The sequence below is a fragment of the Chelonoidis abingdonii genome, chromosome 22, assembly GCF_003597395.2.
Source record: "Chelonoidis abingdonii isolate Lonesome George chromosome 22, CheloAbing_2.0, whole genome shotgun sequence".
Classification (NCBI taxonomy): Eukaryota; Metazoa; Chordata; order Testudines; family Testudinidae; genus Chelonoidis; species Chelonoidis abingdonii.
Window position 1 is genome coordinate 18257075 of NC_133790.1, and position 16429 is coordinate 18273503.

General features: G+C 41.5%; 1 protein-coding gene across 3 annotated transcripts in view; it reads right to left on the reverse strand.

The window, feature by feature from the left end:
• Positions 1-15385, reverse strand: part of YPEL1 (yippee like 1) — a 40750-nt gene extending 25365 nt beyond the window's left edge. The window contains exons 1-2 of one of the 3 annotated variants that reach the window (XM_032776952.2): positions 14889-15385; positions 7480-7762 (exon numbers count right to left, since the gene is read on the reverse strand). In XM_032776952.2, the coding sequence (XP_032632843.1) occupies positions 7480-7596 (117 nt within the window). In that variant the 5' untranslated portion in view covers positions 7597-7762; positions 14889-15385. Of the gene's footprint in view, positions 1-7479; positions 7763-14004; positions 14825-14888 lie in introns of those variants that run through there. The other 2 variants (XM_032776934.2, XM_032776972.1) reach the window with 2 other exon arrangements.
• Positions 15386-16429: the final 1044 nt, after the last annotated feature.

The window sequence follows — 16429 nt, forward strand, 5'->3', positions numbered from 1 at the left end:
GTCTCGTAGATTCCTTCAGTTCCTATTCTTTCCATTGATAGGAAGGCCGTTCCTCTCCCAGAAATGTATCAATATTCCAAGCTAAAAGTATGGGTTAGGATTAAGAAGTTTTTTTCCAAATTCACAACAAATGCTGGAGATGTTTTCTATGATCTTTGCTTAGGGGACCAGTAAGTGTCTGCTAAGATTATGGACTGATAGAGATGACGGAAAAAGACTGTAGGATGACTGGAGGGGTGTTAATGGACCACTTCACCTTGAACAGTCCCTTGAAATATGTGCTACTTATGCTAAACAATCTGTTCCACCTTACATTTAGGAGTGACAGGCTGAGTATGTTTCCCAGACCTGAAGAAGAGTTGTTTAAGCTTGAATGTTTGTCTTTCACCAATCAGAGTTGGTCCAATAAAATATTACTGCACCCACCTTGTCTCTCAAATTTTCATCAGGAATTTGTACCTCTTCATTCTTCTATTGAGCCTTCCACTTTTGTTTGTGCACATGTGAAATTCCAAAGAGTATGACCCCCCAGAATTTCTTGTTCTTGTGCCCGCCATCATCAAAGATTTCAAAAAGTGTTTTACAAGGGTGGGAGAAGAAACTGGAGATTCCAGGAACTTCATTCTTGGAGTATTCATCATTTCAAAACATTAATGTAAGTTTCACATCCAATATCTGTTAGTCTGATGTAATTTAATTCACCGTGCAAGTTAATCAGATAGCCTAGCTCCTATAGCTAGAAATTGAAAACCAAGGACAGCCCAATTAGTCTCTTGTCTTCCTACTGAAGTGGTGAGAAGAGTGCTTACAACCTTTAGCCACTTCTGTTTTCCAGGTAGCTTGTGGTAATTTGTTTGCTACACTGACCTACAGGAAGATCTGAGCTAGGTGTATGGTCTGATTACTCCATTTGATGATAGTGAGATATGCTTACCTAAGCTTCATCTAGGTTTTCACCAAAGTTCTGCCTACTATAATATTAGTTCATGCTAAAAGCCATTTTGTGTGGACGTCTGCTTTTCATAGTCACATCACTAAGAAAGTTCCTCAATAAAGCTTTCTACAAAGCATCTTTGCTCTCAGTCACCTTTTCTCAATTGTCTTCAAAATGGCATTTATGTACTGAGCTCCAAATTTATTTAAAATCACCAGACAAGGTGAGAAGGGCTGTAACTAATCTTGTGGAAGCCACTGAAGTTTAAAAATCTAATGCTGAAGCTTAAAGTTTTGAAAGACCTCTCTGTTGTGTCAGTCTAGTCTTTAGGAAGATCATCCCTGGAGAAGATCAGCAGGGAAGAGAACATACAGAGAAGGAAGATTAGAATGGAGAACCCAGCAGCAAGACTGCTCTACTAGTCATGAGCATCTTATTTGATTTGGATTTCAAAGTAGCCTGTGGCTAATTCAAGCTTTCCATAGGCTGTAGGGAAGGAGACTACTTAAATAAAACTACACCCAAAGGTGGTCTCAATCTATGTAAGTACTTCATAAGGCAAACTACTAATGCATTCTGGTCTCTAGATCATTACAAGAGTGCTTGTTTACCATATTATTGGTGGCTTGAGTCATCTGTGTTGGGATGTTGCCTGTCAAGGGGCCTTATCTATCTGGATTTCCATGTCTATGAGATTTGGAGTAAGGACAGCTTTGTGGTTTCTCTGAAGATAGCTCTCTGTTGGGTCTTCCTCTTTCTAATGGAAAAGGTTTGTATAACCTGTAAAGAGGGCAACTGAAGCCCACATGCTGGGCATCTTAGATTTCTTTGGCTTTCCAGAGATTGTCCTTGTTTGTGTGTGTTTCCAACAGCCACAGTATAGCTAAATAACTCATTACCGGAGCAGCTGACAGAAAAATGCTTCACTGTCTGAATGCCCGTCCCTCCCCCCAAAAGTAATGTTCAAATTTGAATAAAAATCAATATAATTTTTTGTTTCTATAGGTAGTTGCTAGTGCCTCTCAAAAATTAGCACATTCTATTGAAAGGTGGCCAAGGGGGTAGGGAAGAAAGGGGAAAGATATGGAAAGTTCCACGTGAATAGACCAAAAGGCAGGAAAATACTGTCCAGAGTGGACTGGCAGAACTGTTGGCAGTAAAATGAAGGGGCAAATCATTTTAGTACTACTCTCCTAACTGGCAACTGTTTCAGCTGACTGCTTACAGCACACAAAGGAGGACACAGTCCTCCAGTGAAGGTTGGCAGATAGGCTTTAGAAAAAAGAGAGAGGGAGCATGCTTGCTGTTTTTATATTTGGAAAAGAGGAGGTTGCCTTAAAATTAAAATGAGTCAATTTTTTTTTGGGGGGTGGGAGGATAATTCAGCTTTTGGTTAACAAGTATAGCATTTCACTCAAAATAAACTGAGAAAGTTAGAGTTAAAATTATTATATTATATATATATAAAAAAGACAAAGCCACTTCAGAAATACATTATAGCTGTCTAGAGCTAGAGGAAATGTAAACTACAAAAAAGAATTTTTCTCCACACCATAACTGAAAAGAAGCCTGGAGGGAGGGAAAGTGTTTAGGTCTTTTAGCTTTTCTCTGACAGTAGGGCTGAATTTAAAAACAAACAAAAAACTAAAACTACAACAACCACCATGGCACTCTAACACCTTAGAGTAGGGATCCCTAAGTCTATCATAGCATGGATCACCTTCCCTCCCATTTTGTATTAATAAGCATTACTGTGGAAGCTATAATAATTGATTACCCATGAAAAAGTAATAGGAAATTAAATACAGTAACTCCTCACTTAAAGTCGTCCCAGTTAAATTTGTTTTGTTGCTGATCAATTAGAGAACATGCTCATTTAAAGTGGCATAATGCTCCCTTACAACATTGTTTGGCAGCCACCTGCTTTGTCCACTGCTTGCAGAAAGAGCACTCAGTTGCAGCTAGCTGGTGTGGGCTTGGAACCAAGGTGGACTGGCAGCCCCCCTACCCCCCATCAGCTCCCTGCTCCCCTAAGTTCCCTGTGCAGCAGCCGCCCATCAGACTACCAATTGCCAGCAGTTCAGCTGTCCCTTCCCCCACTGCCATGTGCTCCTCTTGCCCTCTGCCTTGGAGCTGCTCCCCGGAGCCTTCTGCTTACTGTGAGGGGAGAGGGAGGGAGAGAAGGGGGCTAATGTCAGGGTGTCCCCCTCCCTCCTGCTCTCCACTTACCCCATGTCCATAGAGCAGGGGGGACGTGACAGGGCTCAGGACCGAGGGAGCATGCTGGCAGCAGCTGCTGGTTCAACTTGCTGATCTACTTAAAAAGGCAATGTACTTCGAGTGGGGTCAGCATACTTAAAGGAGTAATGCGCCTCTCTCTTACACACACGGTGTCTCTGTCTGCCATGCTGTCTCCCCTCTCTCTATTTGTGCTGTCTTGTAGAGTGTGAGGTTACATTAACAACGTGTTAACCCTTAAGGGCTCAGCAGAGTGCTAGTTCATCATTTAGCAGTAAGGCATTCCCTGGGAAATATCCCACTCTCTGATTTCACAACCTCAACCACGCTTCACAGTCATCATTGTTGTGTGTGTGTGTGAGATTATATATATATGTTTTATCTGGTGAAAAAGATTTCCCTGGAACCTAACCCCCCATTTACATTAATTCTTATGGGGAAATTGGATTCACTTAACATTGTTTCGCTTAAAGTTGCATTTTTCAGAAACATAACTACAATATTACGTAAGGCATTACTGTATAGCTGTCTTTAATCTATTTGATTTTTTAAAAAGGACAAGACATTTCACATTCTCCTCTAGCAAGTATTTCTCTCTGTTGGAAACAAGAGCCACCAGCACCACAGAGCAGTTTAGAAAGTGCTGTGTTTTGATTATCAAGTCTCACTTGTCCTGTTTTCACTCAGGAAGCCTTGAAAAACTAGTAATCTGGAGTAGGATTGTGTAGCCCTGAACAGAAGCAACAGAGAGACAGAATTTCTTGCTAGGCTAGCTTCTCTAAAGTTAAAAATAAGTCCCAAAAGAAAAAAAAAAGTTCAGCAATTTATCTTCTCCCCACCACTAATTTCCTTGTTTCAATCTCTTGAAACATCATAATCCCAGGAGTTCTAGTACTTAAGAAAGAACAGAAAGTCACAACCAGAAAATTTCAATACAGAAAACCAGCAGGGGAGGGTTTACAAGGTCTCCTTTATAATCTTTTTTAAATACATGCTAAAACAGCACAAACATCTACATGCTTCCCATGGATCACTTCAAAATATGTTCTCAGAAAAGAAATGTTGGAGCAGGTAGCATAAGGGTTAAACTATTATTCCTTTTAATCTAAACAGTCTAACATCTCTTACATTATATCCACAACTGAGTAGTATTCATAAAATGATAGCTTACATTTAGTTTTCTATTAATGAGGAAGCGACAATTTTAATAGTTGGTCTTTAAGTCACTCATTCTTTTCTTTGGATTTCAATCAAAGAACTATTCTTCAACACAATTCATAGACTGCAGTACAGCATATTTATTTATTGCAATTCTCTATAATCAAAGTCAAATATTTTAGCTTCAGATGGCAAATGTATACCAACAGTCTCTGGAGTACAGAATCATCTCATTGACTTTTATTATGTAAAGTAATTTTTTGTTTAAAATAGCTTCACTGTTGCCACACACAGATATATTCATGTTCCTATTATTTTAATGAATACACGAATTAAGAGCACTACACTGGAGAGGAGATCCAGGAAGGAGGGATGGTTTGCAAGAATGACAGAAGAAAACTCAGTTACAACTACCAATTATGCTTGGGTATAATTCTAAATACAATCCCTAAATATATAATTCAAGTATGTTAATAGTCTGTTTTAAGATAGAATTTTAACCTTCGATGCTAATAGTACAATTACAGGTTGTTGTTTTTTTTTTTTTAAGTTAGTAGTGATCTCTTCATTTTCCCAGTGGGTGCACTATGTGTCGTAGAGGCTTACAGGTTACAAGATTCCACATTGGGAATTAATACTCTGTGCTGAAAGAACCCCCCCCTCAAAATGTAAAGCATTCACACAACATTTTATTTGTCTATGCACTCTTACAAAGTCTCTCTCTCATACATGCTGAGCTTTAAATAATTGAACATTTTTCCTTTCATTTGCCTTTATTGCCCAGGTCCCAACTATAGCAGTACAGTATGTAAGAAAGCAGCAAAGAATCAAGTACATTTTTATTTACAAGCAAAAATACACCTCGCATTTAATGCATTTCTAGATTTGACACACAACATATACCAACAGACTATGACAACATAAACAAGGCAGGAAACTCAGAGTTCAGGGAATGTTGGCCATAAATGTGATTTTGCTGGCTTTTAAAGTTTGGAAGCTTGGTTTAGAGAAACCTTCACTGGAGAATAGGAAACCAGTATTAAACAAGAGACTTTATATCATATATCCAAATCCTTCCTGGTTGGAAGACATTTCTTAGGCTAAATTTATTTGAACACACAGGACTTACATCTTTTTTTAAAAATCTCCATATGCTCAATAACCCCCTCTTCAAAGTTTTAAGGTCTCAGGTTTTTAATCCTTTCTAGACAACTTAAAGTTGTAGTGCGAACCTATGATCCAACTGGAGCATATATTCAAGAGATATTCTTATTATCAAGACCTCTTTCAAAATCCGTATACATATCTGCCTGTCTGGGAATTATGGTAAACCTTAATACTGTCAAACTAAAGAGCTTGTTGCATCACATTTAGATTACCCTAGAAAAGTCTACTAGATGAGACGTTAGATACCAACCACATGTGCTGGATCTCATTTTTTTCTTGAAAGTTCAGTGTTTTAATTTACCAGCAAAGTTCAGAAAGAAAAGTTTGCCATACTCCTCCTCCATTTTTTTTAGTATGAAATACAATTCCCAGTAACTCCATAGATCTGGAAAACATTCCCCCTCTCAATTATTCAAATCTAACCTTCCACTTACTTACAGTGTGTGTTGAATAATGAAGTCATGTCTCCTCCTTGAAATTTATATTGGAGTGTTGTTGAAGAAAAGGTGATTCTAACCTTAATATTTTTCTTTGTGATTAAAAGAAATTTGAGTCACATTTCTGCCTGTATTTTCCTACAGTTTTTTAAAAAAGCAATATTTATGATTACTAGAACTAAAGAGCTTGTATCTTTTCTGAATTTAATAAATGTATACTCTGGACAGCACTTTGTATATAGTCAGTTTCAAATCTTTTGCATTTGATCAGTCATACTTCCTGCTTTGTGCATTAGCACGGCACATCACTCACCCCCCTTTTTTGGGAGTGGGGGGGGAACAGGAGGAATGGAGGAGGAGAGGAGCAGACCTGCAAGAGGATATCTACAAGCAATACTGCAGCAAAACTACTGGCATTTGTGTTTGGAGCCAGAAGTGTCATCTCCTCCCAGGAGATGTACATGGAGCTGAGGAGCACAAAAGACTGAGGTGGAGGTAAAGGAGTGTGTGGCTCAAGGAACTTCCTTCACTCCCCAGGCCTCTGCACAGGACTAGGGAAGACTGAAGGTACTTAAAAGGAGTGACTTCTTTACTTCAATGCTGCTAAAGATACCAGCAGGCAGGAGCAACAGAGGGTGATGATGGCAGGGGACAGAGAAGATGGGAAGAAATAAGGGACAGCCCCAAGAAGAATGTTCTCTGGCTCAACCACTCTACCTGTTGAAGAGACACTATCAGCAGAGAAAGTCTCATCCTTTCCCCAAAACACATCCATTAAAAAAAACAACCCAAAGTTTGAAAATTGAATTGAATTTTTTCCTTAGAAAATATTTACAGGGTGCTCCATCAGAAGCCTAATTTGACTTACAGCACCAATTGTCACTTTATATTTTTTCCTCAGTATTAAATTTTACTACATGATTATGGAGACTTAGTTTTTCAATAACTGATATAAAAGGACAGGGCTAGATTGTTTCAAAAGCTTCAGAATTTCTTTATGAAATTTAAAGTTGAGCTTGAACATTCCTCAGAGTAATCAGTTTTTTAAGATCCACAAATTAACCAGATGGTATATGCTAATGAAAGAGAAGGACGGGCTTAGATAATGTAGTGATGGACTTCATGTTGATCCACTGGATTGTGCAATACCAGCTAATTTTGTGACCTCTCTCTAGTAGATGAATCTTTTGAATCAATTTAACAAGAATAATTTCCCAATCCTGAGCTCTATACTTCCATCAGACAGTTTCCTTCCTTAGTAAACTTATCACATCTAGTCCTGGTCTGGTAAAGACCAGGCACATCTCAAAAGTAGCACCTACCTGTTATTTGTGGGGTGTTGCGAAGATGGGACTTTACACAAAGTTTCTTGAAAACATCCATTCCTCAGTATAATGCATCTATGACCCAAGAATAGAGCTCTTGGGAAGATACTTGGAAGTATGCATCAGATTTATACTGCTTACGTATTGGAAGTACTGACCCAATGACAACAATTTTGGTTAAAAAACCCCACATGAAGTCTCTAAACAATTAATCACTTGCCTTGGAAATCAATTCATCATGATTGGCTAGGTGGGCTCTGCAGTGGATACAGCTGTAGGTTCGGTGACAGTTTGGCAGGTAAGCCTGGAACGTTTTTGATTTTGTCATTTTTACCATCTCTGCTGGTGGCTCCTCACTCAGCTCAGGGCTGGAACTTGAAGAATTACAACTTTGCTGAACTCGCTGACAAAAACAACACTGGAAAATGCAAGCAAAAGCCGTTGTTGTTCTGTAGTGTGTGTGGCACTTTCCACACAGACGCCACAAGAGAAACAATCACAACCTGCAAGTAAACAGAGAAGACAACTTTTTAAAAGCTAGGAATAGCTTATAAATACGTTCAACTATTCTCTTGGATTTCAGAACTTTAACCTCCATCTCTGCTTCAAAAAACTCCAAACCCCACTAACACAAGGACATCTTTGTTTAGCAGTCTCAGCAGAAAGGCAAAGTACTAAAAGGGATGGAGATTGAACTAGCTTTTCAACAACTTTGGTAGACACTAAAATAAAGTGGAAATAGTGTGGGAAACCTGTACTTGCTAAACTCATAAACCCATGCTAAACTCCAGAACATACAGGTATGGGGAGTTGTGTCTATTTTTTCAACTTCTAGGGCATTTCACAAGCACTGAACTTGAAGTCAAATGTGATACACACACACACACACACACACACAATAAAATCCTGACCAAAAATCTGCACTATTTTGAGATCAGACTATTCCTCAGCTACAAAGTTAGAGCCTTTTAGACCAGTCTTCTGTCCACCAAGACTAATCAGTTCTTTCAACTATTCATTTTTCCCCTTACTTACCAAAATAATCTCAATATCTAACAAATTTCAGTAGTGGAGAACAGATTCTACAACCTACACATAAATATTAAGAATTCTGTTTTCTATGTTCAAAATGCTGTACACATTCTTGATCCTCAGATCTCCTTAGAGGAAATAATGTATTACATACACTGTGACATTTTATATACATATACAAAAAAATGAAAGATACACTTTTCTATCATCTTCTACCTTGAAAATAAAATTTGCATCTGCAAGCTACAGATCTGTTTAGTGAAACATTACTTAATATATTATGTGACTCAAAGCAACTGAACAGTTCAAGCATGAAGACTACTAATTCAGTGATGCTGTACAAAAGATCATCTATTATGCCACCAATCATTATGCGGCTGGTACAATGGATCAATACCAGAAGTATTGAAATAAAAGTGCCAATATAATAATTCACTGTACTTCTGGTCTCTTCTATTAGCTTTATGAAAAGTGAGAATAAAGAGCACATGTATGGTTTACTAGCTATATAATACGAGAGTAAAAAAAAAAAAAAAAAAAAAAAAAAAGTCTACTCTTTCCTGTTAACAACAAAGCAGTAGCCTAAGTATAGCTGGAAACTAAAATTGATTTGTTCATCTGTGGTTGATGAACCAAAAAAACCCAAACAAAAAGTTTAATCAGCCCATCACTAGCTGCTATATGGAAGAAATAAGCAACCACCACCTAAAACTTCAACTATTTTTGTATAGGTCTAAATGAAATTTGGTTTGACAAAACAATGAAACAAATGATATCAGGCATAAATCATATGTGAGACCACCATGACAATGTGTTTTCCATTTAAAGCCACCCACCCACCCTTACATAACTTTGCATTTTATTTTCCAACTGCTTTAGTCAACGATTGGAAAAGAGGCATCGCCTGAAATGGTGTTAACACTTCAAAATGCAGAAAGGTGATTTACTTCTCATATTGCCATAAAATGTAAGTTTACACTCCTGAATTACATGTATTCCACTGATTGTTTCAAGGAAGCAATTTATAAGTAAATTATCACAAATCAGACTGTCTTGAGAAACAACCATATGAACATATAATGCCTGCTTCAGGAGGCACAAAGACCACATGCATCAGCTCTTTTTTAATTTTGACCTCAAGCTAAAAAAAGGATGGGTCCATATTTTATAAAATTAAAGGACTTCAGATAATTCTATTTGTATAGTACATAATTAACTGTAAGGAAACAGTCCTCAAAAAAGACTTAGAGGGATGTCTACATTATTTTTTTTTTTAAATGGGAACATATGTTGCTAATAAGGGCATGTCCACTGTTCATAACAAGGCCTACCTGTTTTCCTGAAGAGTTTTTAAGGGTGGACAGGAGTGGAGAAAGATGAGGTTTGAAGAACGGAAAGGATCTGGCAGGTAACTCATTTCACAGTTTTTTAATGTTGGCCTAATATGCATGGATTTTAGAGTGAACATGCATCCAGAGCCCAAGATGGTACATTTGAAATAAAACTAGACAAATAAGACATGGATAAACACCAATATTGTAGACCTAACCCCAATGTAAAATGTTTTACTAAAAACCTATTAAGTTGTCATACATTTTTATATTTCCTTTCCCCATCTTTGCCAGTGACAAGGATTTGTGTCAAAAAATTCTTTATTGTAGGCCACTACTCCTGTCAGTTTCAATATATGATTAATTACAAAGCACGTCACTATGGCATCATTATATTCTCTTGGCACAGACATCCTGAAATATCATTGCATTTTAAGATCTAACGACAGTATTAGAAGTATATTTATAGAAAGCTACTACGGATAAGTGCAATGTATATGCAAAGAAAGAAACCACCCCTCAAAAACCCATCAGGGCTTGAAAAATCCACTTTCCCGGGAAGGGGAGAGGGGATCAAGCCAATTTCTGCAGATTTCGTTTTTAAAGGTAACCTGCAAATGGAGGGCATAGGGCTTCTGCGCTCTTATTTTTCTATGACCTCTTAAGAAGCCCTGAAAGTTGTCCATATCCCTGCCCCCTCAGATTTGGAGACTTTAGGCCTAATCCAAAACCACTGTCTGGGCTTTTTACCAGGTCCCAGATCTCCAAGACTAAACAGGATCTGAATTTCTGAAGTAAAAAATACACACAGAAATTGTAGGGCTTTGGATCAGGCCTCTTAGGATGATGACTGAAAAACTAGTGAAATAATGACATTACAAGAGGTAATAGATTGAAAGTTAACCAATTTAAAATATTCTTTCTACTCTAAAGTCAGATTGTTTAAAACTCTAGTTTTAGTTTCATGCCTTTTAAATCCAAGTGATGGAAATTGAGTAAAGGAAGCCCTGTTGTTAGAGACTTGACATTTTTACTCCTTCAGTTAAAACATGTTCCCCTCAAACATTCCCAAGACCTCCTTTGGCAAAACCATATTTTCATCTCCAAGAAGAGAGACCCCACAGGTTTTGTGCACCTCATAAAGTAGTCCTTCATATGTTGCTTTAAAAAAAAAAAAATAGAAGGCATGCTTCCAAACTGTACTAAATCAATGCAATTTTCTCTTCCTCAGATAACAAGCACTACTGCCCATAACTGTGCCAAGAAGGAAAAAACCAAACATGTCTAGGGTCAGTTTCCGAAGCGGCTTCCCACAGGTCTCTAAACTGCAGTGATTGTCAAGAACCACGACAATTGCATATTATTGCTACTTACACCACAGATATCTAGCCAAGACCATGATCCGCAGGTTGCCCTGAAAATCTGAATTTACACAGAATTCTGACGTAAAAAAATTAGAAGTTTTACACAGATTCCAAACTGTGCAATTCAAGACACCAGCCTTTATGTGCCCTTCCCTCCAGCAATATGGGTCTAGGGAAGGAATAGCAGGAACTTCTGATGGAAAGGCTTGCCACTTGCAGACTGGCCTCTAGAAAGCAGGAGCTGCAGCAATGCATTTTCACAGTTACTGGACAGCAGTGATGTCATCAGATTTGCACTTCAGTCTCTTCTGACAGGCTGTTTGCCTTCTCCTCCTTCCAAACCCTCCCTCACTGTTTCTCTGTTAACAGCCCTATTTCCCCTGCCATCCTTCTTTCTCTCTCCATAACACCATACTCTCCTCCTCTTCATACCCACCCTCGAGAGTGTTGATGATCTATTTTCCTCACCCACTCTCCCTCACTCTCACACAAAGTAACAAAGGCACGTAAACTATCCTGATACAGTCTGAACCCTCCCCCTTCTGCCAACAATTTATCTGGTCTTGTGGCTTTTAGGCTGTATGCCCTTCCAGACAGGAACTGTCTTCTTGAATGTTAGTACAATTCACGACACAGTGCTCCCCATATCCTGACTGGGGCCTTAGGGCACACATTCAATATGTGATTAATAAAGAATACCATTTGCTTCTGATTTATTTTGGGTTTCCTCATTAAAAAAATTATACACAGCTAATAACTTCAGTGTTAGGTAGAACGAATTTTTTTTAAATTGCTAGCTTCCTTTTATAAGATTTGTCATAAAAGCACTTTACCAACTCAAGCTATTTTAACTATTGTCAAAAAGGGGACTGAATATTATGTTATAGGCTTACTATTTATATTCCTGAAAGCATTAGCTGACTGACTTTAAGAAAGTTCTGAATTTTACTATCACTAGTTTTCAAAATATAAATCACGTTGGGAAACGATGGAGCGTTAAATAATAACCCTCAGAGCAAAACCTTTTACTTGCTAGTTAAAATAGAAATTGTTTCTCTGATGCCAAGATGCAGGAACCACATGACTTCAGCCTATTTTTTCCCTGTTGAAATAACTCAACGCACTCTATTTCACTGCTGTCAAAAAGAAAAGAGCCACTAAATAATGAGAAAATATAAAATTGTATCCATGACACATTATGAAAATTAGAAAACACAGCCCCCAGTCCCAAAACAAGCAAATAATCCAAGAACGTACTGGAATACTTAACCTCTTTTCTTGATTGGAAAGCAAGAGATTACAGAATAACCACAAGCATAATACAAGAAAATAAGTCTGCAAATATGTACAGTCTAACCATCTTTTAAACTACTGCATATATGACTCAGGAAGTACTAGTCTTGAAGATACTCCAAAAGTTAGTTGCTTGTTCTAGGTTACTGATAATTATACACCTCTACCCCGATATAACACGAATTTGGATATAACGCGGTAAAGCAGAGCTCGGGGGGCGGGGAGGGGGGACTGCGCACTCTGGCGGATCAAACAAGTTCGATATAACACGGTTTCACCTATAACGTGGTAAGATTTTTTGGCTCCTGAGGACAGCGTTATATTGGGGTAGATGTGTATTTACAGAATTCATCAGGATCAAAGATATTCAGCACTTTACCTTCCTCCTGGTTGTGTCAAAAGTAGTGACAGAATCCTGGTAGTGTCAAAAGTTACAACTCTTAGATACCATGGATAAACTACGTTTGGTGTTGATCAGCACATACAAACACCATGACAAAATCTAGGAGTCAAACAATCTCAACAGTATCCAAACATGATGGCATATATCACATTGATTAAAGATAATTCTCAGTTTAACCTTGGTATTTACATTCTACTGACGCTGCTTCTCGATCCCTCTGTTATTGGAGGCTGACAACGTTTACAATTCTTAAAACATGTTAATTTCTTGAACAAAGAAATTTAGCATTTAAATCTGAACTTACAATTCATATATTTCATCATGTAATTTCAGTTCTGCTCCCATCTAGCAGCATGACATCACTGAATGGGATGTCCAAATTTGGTAGCCAAGTATCAGCCAATCCTAATGAAGTGGGCAGTCCCCAACCATGCTCCCGGATGTGTAAACAAACAGTGAGAGGAAGCATGTTAAAGCAGATGCAGTCTAAGGACAGTACTATTATCCACCAGGTAACCGACATTAGTACTGGAATTTCAGATCTAGGTAACTAAACATTTTAGTCAATCTAGTTGAACAAGGTTAGCAGCTGACCTATAGCTAGTTATTCAAAGCTTTTAACATTTAATAAATATGCCATCTTCATAGCATTTCTCATTGTTATTCGTAACAGCTTATTTTTTTGGACAAGTTACCTTATGGAGTTGCATATAAAACCATTGACTTCTACTTCATGCTTGATTTGAAATGTATTTAAGTTTGGCCCCTACATCAGCAACAAGACAGCTACAGACTAAAATTCCCAGTCTTTAAGAAATTCATAGCAAAGTTAGATATATCTAAGTCAACCAAAAAAAAAAAATCAGTTTCTTGACAACTTAGTAGTTAATTCAGTTGAATGACTATCTAGGCAGTTTTCCCACCACTCTTAGTAAGATCAACTCGAGTCACACTCGGAATTGTAATGACAAAAATAAAATAAAGCAGAAAAATAGTTAACTCAAGGCTCCTGACTATTTAAGGGGCCTCTCTCCTAATCCATTCAATACAAAAATGGGGGAAATTAATGTTTTGTCTGGCACCAACAAGCCCGCCAGGGTTTTTTGTTTTAAATACACTGTTCATAAACTAAGATTCGATTACACTTTCTTTTTAAAAAAAGAAATGCAGGAAAGTCAATTTAATCAGATACGGTTCCATGTTTCCAGCTCGAGCAAACACTCTGCAATATATCATATCGACAACTATTAAATCTCATTCCTGATTTTTTAGTAGCCAGTGTATAGATAAATTAAAATAAACACAATTAAGCTGAAAGTTACCTCCACAGATCGAGCTTGATTTCCCTACCGGAAAAGTTTTAAATAGTAAGCGAGTATTCGTCTGTTCCCATTTCAAGCTCGTTTTGCAAATGAGTTTTCATCCTCAGTATCACCGCGCAAAGTTACCTCCGTAAACGATGCCGCTTTTCGTTTGCAACAGTATCTCCGAGGAGGCTTACAGGACAATGTAACTTTTCACAGAGAACGCTCTGCTTTCCCTGCTACCCAGAGACCGGTCCCTCCAGCCTGCCGGCGCCTCAGCCCTGGGCACTGTTATGCAGCAGCCGCTGGGGGAGCGGGCACATTTCACGGCTCTGTCTGCAAGGCAGGGGGGATCCTAATCCGTCAGGACTCCGCAGCCCGGCCAAGGGACCTCCGGCCCCAGCAGCGATCCCCACAGCCTCTGTGCGCCGCGGCCTGCCTCGGCTCGCACCACAGGACCTCGGAAAGGGCTCGAAACGTCCCCACTGTTTGCAAACAAAGCCCCGCGGCTGGCAGGCGCCTGCCAGCGGGGTTTGGCCGAGGCAGCCCGCTCCAGCTGGGCCAGGGGGAGGCGAAGCGGTCGCGGATCAGCCCGCTGGGAAGGGGCTAGCCGCCCTCTGGTCAGCAATGCAAAGCCTCACAATCCGCCCGGTAACACGGCGGCTGCAGCCGGTCGGGCAGCGCTGCCGTCACTTCCAGGCGCTATAAATAGAGCCCGAGCCCGCCGGGGCAAGCCAGGGAAGTTGGCTCGGCTTCCCGCCTCGCCGACACCGAAAGCCGCCGCCGGGTCCTTGAGGTGCGGGGAGGAAACGCCACGACTGGCTACCGACTACGGCGGCGGGGGAGGGTCCCTTGGGCTGGGGGAGCGGTTGCCTGGATCGCTGCGAGGGATGGGTACTCACCGGTGGCTCCGCTGCCCAGGCCGGACCCCCGCGGGTTCCGCGCAGTTGTGGCCCCCCCTTGCCTCCCTCCGTGGGGGGCTGGCTTGGCACGGGGAAGGAGCAGCCTCCGTCGCGGCTAGCTGGGGCGAGGGGAGGGTCTAGTGGCAGCGGCCCCTCATGCCCCGCTCAGGTGGCGGCTCTGCGTGCGCCCGGGGGATCCTTCCCCCTCCCCAGGCTCAGGGGCGTCTTCCCCGCGGCGGCTGCAGCGCCCAGGGTCATCAGGGGAGCCGGGGGCCGGGCCCGTGTCTCCTCCCCTCGGGACTGAGAGGTGGCCGAGGCATCCCGGCGCCCGCGCCGCTACGCTCCTTTGTTTTGTTTTCCTCTCCCTGAACCTCGCTGCTGCAGTTAAACGGTCTCCGGAGAACGTTGGCTGCGGCCAATCAGAACGCTCGCGCGTGGGCCCGTAGAGGGAGAGCGTGAGAGCTAGCGCGCTCCACCAGTCAACCCCCGGGAAAGCGCGAGACTCAAGCGCGCGACGCCAAATCCCTCTCCTCCTCCTCTTTTGTTAGGGGAGAGCGCGAGACAAGGGAGCGCGTGGTCTAGTCGTTCGCGTCCTTAGTTCCCTGCGTGCGAAGAAGTGGAACGCTGTGGGTGTCCAATGGGAATAGAGGCCTCGCGCCAGAGCGATGCTGCTGGCTTGCGCGCGGTCTGGTCGGGAGACAGGGATTATAAATAATAGGCGGTGCGTGCGGTGTTCTCCGGCGATCGCGAGCCCTGCACAGTGACCCCGCCTCGCTACATTGTTTCCACCCCAGCTGGCGTCGCTGTGCGGCTGGCATCTGCGGCCTGACTCACTTCATTCAGGGAGCGGCGGCGGGGTTGGAGATGCGCGCAGGGACACGCTGCGGTCGCAAGCGCTGCCTGCAAGGGCCGGGCTGGAACTCGGGGCAGGCAGAGCCTAGGGCCTCAGGCCATTGCCACTGAGCGCGGCTCGGCACGGGCTCAAGGAGAACGTAACAGCCACAACCCCCCGTCTGCACAGGGAGCTCGCACAAAGGGCCAGTGGTATCAGGCTCGGCTCGCCAGAGGGACGATGGCGACCAGGACCAATGACCGCAGCCCCAGAGCGAAGAGGGATCAGTGAAAGAGGGAGGACACAAGAGCTGCTCAACAGGGTCCCCTGCCAAGCAGAGACTCATCCACTGGGAGCCTCTCCCCGACTCCCTACAATACTAATTATTTCCACAAACCCAAAAAATACTCCCCCGCCCCCACTTTAACCCTTGTTAAAACCTCCAGAGTCAATACGATGAGGGGTAGGTTGGGGATAAGACTAAAGCGGGGCCCCTTGAGCTCCTTGGGGACAGTAACATTCTGCCACCACTAGTGAAAAGTAAAAGGGATGTTAGTCCCCTTCATTTCTCATCTCCCTTGGTGCCTGCCATGGCCTGACCCCTAAATCATCGTTTCTGGGGGCAGCTCCACCTCACACCAGCTAACAGGCAGGATTTTTTTAAGTCCTTCCTTTTCCTGCCTGTTTTTGTTTCTGATTAGTACACACT